A 7,065-nucleotide genomic window follows, 5' to 3' on the forward strand; every position below is an offset into this window, starting at 1 on the left:
CGAAAGTAGCCCACTCACCAGAGTCTTTGAGGAAAATGTTTTCTTTAAGTTTTAACTAGCAATTTAGTTTTGGATTTAGGAAAAAGGTATTCATTTCACATTTAGAGGACAGGCCACTGCTTTTTCTAATACACTATTTAGAGATAAATAAATCTATACATTTCCAAGCTCGTTTTCAAATAATTTTGTGGCTATATGAAAACTCAGGAAGATCTGTTTCTTCAATTTCCATTGCCTTGAATACAATAGAAAAGTAATATAAAAACTAATATAAAAATCAGGGTTCCAGGAAACTTGGGCTAAAGCCTGTGAATATGGTTTAGCCTATGTGGCAATGAACAAAGTTAGGATTGATGGGCAAAAGAAGTGTCAGCACGTTCTCAAATGAGGCCAACAGTCACAAAAAATACCAACCACAACAAACTCACTTAATGGACTCACAACGTTAGACACTGTTCATTGTGTCTATGGATTCAATTGCTTTCGTACGTTTTCCTGTCTTTCCAAACAAATCACAGAGGCTGTAACCAAACGAACTGTATAAATAAATTCAAGGTAAATTTAAAACCAAAATCAGTTTGCGTGGATTTCAAGAGAAAATATCTTATTCCACATTACAACTGAGATTGACTGTTACGAAAATAACATCCAGGTTTATATTAAACAAAAATGCTGTACAGACAACGGCTAATATATGACACGACGTCTGCCAATTTAACAGGTGGACGACTTATCTGATATGGGCTACAGCCCTGAGCCCCGCATTCAAATTTCGCTTATTTGGATATGAAATATCTAAAATATAATGTCTGCGGGTGCGCAGATATGATCAGTTGTAGTATTGATGTGGGCTTTTGAAACCCTAGTTTACCGTGAATAGTTTATTCATAGAGTGTATTATAAGCAGTGCCTTTTTACTGAGTGGATGGTTCTTTTAATTAATTCAACTACGTCCCTTTTAAATCGAGTTCTACTACGTCACGGCATCGATGCGGAAGTGATACTGGGGAACCTAGCATCTGAACAGTTTTGTTTACATGTGACATGGTGAGTGTTCAGCTTTTCATTCTGCTTTATTAACGCAATCTGTTACTTATTTATATACATTTAGTCGACTATTAATATAACTATACTTCACTTATGATGATATCCAGACTAATATTAAATTAACTGATGGGACGATGGTTAATACGGTCCGAGCTAATGTTAGTTAGCACGCTTTGCCATCGCCGGTAAGTTTCGGTTTCCTCGGTAACTTGTCCTGGCTCATTTATTACCGGGTGTTCAGTTCAGAGATGTTTTAAAGTTACTGACTGACTTTACCAGATCCATAGTCGTGCTGTTGTTTTTCATATTCAGTCTATCAGTGGAGTTGACGCTGGAGCTCTGTGAGGAGTCGCACCATGTACCCCCGCAGTGCTGCACCGACGGGGAGGTCGGCCTACGGGAATGGCCCCTATCCTCCCACTCCTGTGCTCCTGTACGATTACCACCACCGTAGTTCACCTAATGTCAACAGGTGAGGATGAAAAAGGAAGTGAACCACAGTAGTGTTAGTCATTATCTCCGTGGTCAGTGCGCTGTGATTCACGTTTGTTTATTTGTAGCTTCCATGTTCCTGGACTGGACAGGCTGCCCCCCTATGAATGGAAACCTCCACCTCCCCCCTCTCCAGTACATTACCAACATCACGCACCTCCTATGACCAACAGGCGCAAGTTTGTAACTTTGTTATGTTTTCCTTACTTTTATGCTTTGCCATCAGTCCTCTGTACATTTGTACTTACCTTTTAGAAAGTACCAGCGACACAATTGCTGTTAGATTCTTAAAAAAGTTCTGACAGTTCTTCTGTGTGCAAACGTCAGCTTGTGCCAGTCTAGGACGCATGGTTTCCAGAGAGGATATCTCACCATTGTACAAATTGTGTTTACTGCTAACAACATAACCAAAAAATAATAATTACACTAAATTAATGCCACCAGATTTTGTAGTATCTGTTTCATGCTACTACTTTTGAAATCAATGCATTCTTTTAGACAGTAAGAACTCCTATCTTAGTTTTATTATATTTTTCATAAAAATAGAGTGTGACCTGTAAGGACAAGTGTAGTTGACACATTTTTTGTAATCTTTTCCCCATAATTATATTTTAGGAGACACAACGATGAATACAGGACCCCAGAAGTGAAGCGCCAACGCCTTGACTCCTCTCCCCATCCGTCAATAAGCTCCCCCTTAAATCACGCACTTTCCCCTCACCATTCTGCCCAAATTGCAGCTCGGCCATCAAGATCAGATTATGATCGCTCTTTTCCCGATCCATGTTCCCATCCCAGTCCTAGCCCCAACCCCCTCCCCCATGTGCCCTCTGTCCCAGAAAGCTCAGACAGACTGCAAGCTTATGCTAAAGACAAGGTACTGTATGTCTATGTATCTTAATTCTGTATGTTTTGTCCATGTAGTGTGACTATGGAAGCTCGCAGGTTGCCATGGATTAGCCAGGTACTTGTTTTTGTTTCTCCAGTTGAGTGGTCAGATGGTGGAGCTGTTTGAAGCATGCCAACAGCAATCTTCTGATTTGGAAAGGAAGGAGACATGCAGAGCACAGCTGCAGAAGGACATACAGCGTGTCTACGCAGGTTTGCATGACATACACGTCCACATACTGATCTAAAACTCTGTCATTATCCTTATTCACTGAGTTCTGTTCTTCCAGTGGCACGGCTTTACTTGACAGGATCCTCTATGAATGGACTGGGCTGCCGAAGCAGTGATGCTGATCTGTGTCTTGTCATCAAGGGATATGTGAGTGTCTGACTGGCATTCAAAGTGAGAACATCCATAGAAACCCTCTTCTCTTGATTACCTGCAATTTCTCTGTTTCAGAAAAGACCTGATCCAATTCATGTACTCTCAAGCCTCCAAAGACTGTTCAGATCACTATGTGAGTAATGAAACATGTTTAAGGCAGCATCTCCTTTATCATACAATCTTATTTTCTAACTTCATACTTAGGTTTGTTTATGACTAACAAATTTACTTAAAAAATCTAATAAATCCAGGGATCAATAGTGGATGATGTAGTTGTTTTTTTTTCTTCAAGTTGTTATGTACTATAAAGACTCCACCAGGTAGAGCTATGTAGCCATTGAAATAGGTTTCATTTTCATGAAAGGGAAATTGAAAGTTCATTATCTTTGCTTTGATTCATAGCATATATAGAGAGGACTCAGCTGATCAGAGCCAAAGTGCCAATCCTCAGGTTCAGAGAGAAAGGCAGGTAGGAATAAAATAGTTATTAATCCTGTTTTTGTTTTTTTTTTTAAACGAAAGTATAATGTCAGAAAGTCTTAAAAGGCTCAAGTAACTTTTAAAGCTGACTTTGTCTTTTTCTGACCTTCTTTAGTGAGCTGGAGTTTGACCTGAACATCAACAACACAGTTGGCATTAGAAACACATTTCTTCTGCGAAGTTATGCATATGGTGGGTCAGAGAGTTCATGATACCCTGATTTTGTTCTGTTAGTGTTAATTTAAAGTTTGTTCTGGTATTATTGATATCAAGTGGCACATCTATGTGGAAAGAGGGACTAATTTTTTAATCCTAACTGACTGTGTTTGTTTGTTTGGTATCTCTCAGCTGATCTCAGGATAAGACCCATGATCCTTGTTGTCAAGAAATGGGCACGGCACAGTCAAATCAATGATGCCAGCAAGGGAACACTGAGCAGCTACACGCTGGTGCTGATGGTGCTTCACTACCTTCAGAGTCAGTGCAATAACACAAACAGACAAGACTTAAAAAAAATATATGTTTGTTTTCTCATCCTTTGGTGTTTGATTTACAGCTCTCAAGGAACCTGTCCTTCCATCCCTGCAGAGGGACTACCCAGTAGGTGTTTCCATTGTTTTTATAATGATTTTAGGCTGTTTATTTTTTAGCTGCTGATTACTGTTCATAAGGAAGCCTGCTGCAAATTTTTCAAGTCATTTAGTCTATCATCCAAATGGTTGGGCATACAGATTTTAAATATTTTCTTTCCTATCTGCCTTATTTGTCCAAAGGACATCTTTATCTGCTCTTTTGCCTTATGCCTTTACTTTCAGGAATGTTTTAATCCCTTCATGGACATCGACATGGTTCCAGAGGGACCCAGGCATGTTCCCCCATATGTCTCCAGAAACCAGTCCTCTCTGGGACAGCTGTTCCTGGGCTTCCTCAAATACTACACCACAAGCTTCAGGTATCTCACAAGGACACCACATTACTGAGTTCAGTGTTTCGGGTGCTCCCAAGGGTTTGTCATTGTTCATACCCTGTGCTCCTTCCCAGTGTCCTATCTCTCCTCTCTCTTTCCTCTGTCCTGCATCCTCCTGTCTGGTTTCATGTTTTTGGGTAAAGGCCAAGAACAGTTGGACCTTTGGCTTTACATGGCACTAACATGATTTGCAGTTTGTGTGTTGTCTTGTCACACTTAAGCTGCTAGGTTGAACAAAAAAATCTGCTTACAAACATGCATGAATAATTGAACACATTCTGTAGGTGAAGTGTTTTTACATAATTTTTTCCGCATTGGTGAATCATTTAACTTTGATTAGCCTGTTTTCCTTCTTTTTAAATAGCAATTCGTTGAATAAAACTCATACCAATAAACAATACTTTTATCAAGAACGTTATTCTATTAACTATTTGACTTGATAAAGCCCAATTTATCTAAATGATACAAAGTTTAAACAATTTATAGATAAGTTTACAGATGGAAGTGTTGTGATGTTGTCTTCAATAGTCCATTAACTTTGGATTAAAAACATGTCTTCCTGCATTATCACTTTAAGACTGTAACAAAACTAACAAAGTTTACAGATTTCCATGTTCCTTTTGGTTTTACTACTTGACAGCATTGTATTATACAACATTTAACTTATATGTCTGAATGGTACCACGTCAGCATAATTCTTCTGTAAACCTACTGTGGGATCCTGAACCATTTATAAACATTTTTACCCATGCCGATGAAATCGGCAGGAGGTTATGTAAAGGGTTCCGTATCTTTGTTTGTTTGTATGTGTACAAGATAACTCGAGAACGGAAAGTCATATCTTCACCAAACTTTCAGGGAATATTGGGATAGTGGCAGGGAAGAATTGATTAGATTTTGGTGATTCATTTTTTCTCAGACTTCGACATTTTGAACACAATAGTAATCAATGGGAGCGTGAGTTCCTCGGTGGTGCTGCTTAGGCATGGGTCTGCCGCCTCAGATGGCCATTCTAGTTTGTTTTATTTACCACTGGTGCAAGTTCTAGAGAACCTTGGTCCTTGTGTTTGTTTATATTCTCATAAACATTCGATAATTCTATTGCATTCTTTTTTCTTTGTATTGCAGTTGGGATAAGCAGGTGATCTCTGTTCGGGAAGCTAAAACTTTGCCCAAGAGCAACTTTCGAGAGTGGAGAAACAAATACATTTGTGTGGAAGGTAAACATTTCATTGGACACAATATGCACTTACCACCAACTCTTGGTTGAGAACCGTAAGACTGGTATCCAGTAATACTACACCTTAATGTAATGGCATTATTCCCTTATGTTTTAGAGCCATTTGAAAGAAATAATGTTGCCAGGGCAGTCCATGAGAAGATCAAGTTTGAAGCCATCAAAACCCAGTTTGCTGAGGTAGAAACCAGCCCTGATTGCTCTGTGCTACTCTAGGCCAGCCATGGCTTATCCATAATCCTCCTGTTTCTCATGTCTCTGTGTCTGCGCAGTCATGGCGGATACTCAATCAGAGGAAGGACCTGAACTCCATCCTCCCAGTCAGAGCCATCATTAATAAAGAGTCATCCAGGAGATAAGGGCTTCCTCTAATGAGACGAGCTGACGGGAGTCTCCTACCTCAGAAGGGCCTTTGGGATGTCCTCACGGCTAGAATTACTCTGGGATTCTGAACTCTCTTTATGCCTTGGTGTCATTTACAAACTGTCAGTCATGTGGCAAATTGTACTAAAAAGACTGCCCTCATTTCAAATGATTAATAGATTTTGCCAAATTATCACATGTGTTGGATACAGTATTTGTGAAATAATACCAGAGTAGGTAATGCTGCTACATGACCCTCTACTCTAACACAGAAAGCCTTCATAGTTTACGGACCAGGTATGAAAACACAAATGAATATCTGCAACCCTATCATATCCACATTAAGCATTTAGGGTTAGATTTTGTCAGCCAAGGTTTTCTCTTATTTCAGTTTAAACTGTATCCACACTGCTAAAGCTGGACCATACAGAGTATGTTTGTTTACCATGATAACAGTTTGTTCCTCACACTCTTGGACCAAATTGTAGTATCAAAGCCTTTATTTCTGTTTTATAGGTCAGCAGTGATGCTGAGATATGGTTCATTTGATGTAAATACTTCTAGGACCCTCTTCATTTTCATCCTCACAGTCTTTATATTTTTAAGTCCTCAAAAACTGTCTGTGTTATTAGAATGATGTTAATATGATCCTATGGTGATCCATGGAGGGCTGTACTGTATTTTCAGGCTCTGCTGCTCATATGTTTCATTATTTCCTTTATTTGGAGTTTTATCTTAAGGTGTCATTTTTGTTGGCAAACGTTGACATGTTACCCACTTCACCTTTCACGTAAGTTATCAGAAAACATGCTAAAATGAGTTTTCAATAATTTGTTCTCTTCTTTGATAATTTTCTCAGCCCTTTGTACATTTTGTTCATTATTGACTTTTAAATGTTTATTTAAAAATTTAAATTACTGAAGATGTATGATTTTGAATTTATACTTTTGAACTCTTTGTAAATTCTTTGCTTTGCAAATACAGTAGATGTGCCAAAGTTAAATTGTCCTTTTTTCAGCTGTTTTAAGATTCTATAATTTTTCAGAATTGTGTAAAATAAAATGTGGAATGTTAACAGGACTGAATAATGAATTAATGGTAATGCGTTTATAAAAGAATATATTAGATCAACTTACAAGAAATCTGATTTTAGGAAAATAGACACAGACTGGAAGAACATTTAATATCCTACAGATAATGGCCTCA

General features: G+C 38.5%; 1 protein-coding gene across 1 annotated transcript; it reads left to right on the top strand.

Moving 5' to 3' along the window:
* Positions 1-972: 972 nt before the first annotated feature.
* Positions 973-6,856, top strand: tent2 (terminal nucleotidyltransferase 2). Its single transcript, XM_041787675.1, has 15 exons — positions 973-1,047; positions 1,360-1,519; positions 1,608-1,718; positions 2,155-2,416; positions 2,526-2,640; positions 2,718-2,806; positions 2,888-2,945; positions 3,215-3,281; positions 3,408-3,484; positions 3,641-3,769; positions 3,849-3,892; positions 4,108-4,244; positions 5,388-5,479; positions 5,597-5,676; positions 5,769-6,856. The coding sequence occupies exons 2-15, from the start codon at positions 1,404-1,406 to the stop codon at positions 5,853-5,855; spliced, it is 1,464 nt and encodes a 487-aa protein (XP_041643609.1). The 5' UTR covers positions 973-1,047; positions 1,360-1,403; the 3' UTR covers positions 5,856-6,856.
* The last annotated feature ends 209 nt before the right edge of the window (positions 6,857-7,065 follow it).

This window comes from Cheilinus undulatus, linkage group 5 (assembly GCF_018320785.1).
Source record: "Cheilinus undulatus linkage group 5, ASM1832078v1, whole genome shotgun sequence".
NCBI classification, from domain to species: Eukaryota; Metazoa; Chordata; class Actinopteri; order Labriformes; family Labridae; genus Cheilinus; species Cheilinus undulatus.

What these genes read in the sequence shown, in the direction of transcription:
- tent2 (XM_041787675.1), top strand. Translation starts at nt 1,404, where the DNA reads ATGTACCCCCGCAGTGCTGCACCGACGGGGAGGTCGGCCTACGGGAAT. An exon ending in AAGCTTATGCTAAAGACAAG is followed by an intron (nt 2,417 to 2,525) that starts GTACTGTATGTC and finishes TTGTTTCTCCAG; the next exon opens with TTGAGTGGTCAGATGGTGGA. An exon ending in GGTGCTTCACTACCTTCAGA is followed by an intron (nt 3,770 to 3,848) that starts GTCAGTGCAATA and finishes TTTGATTTACAG; the next exon opens with CTCTCAAGGAACCTGTCCTT.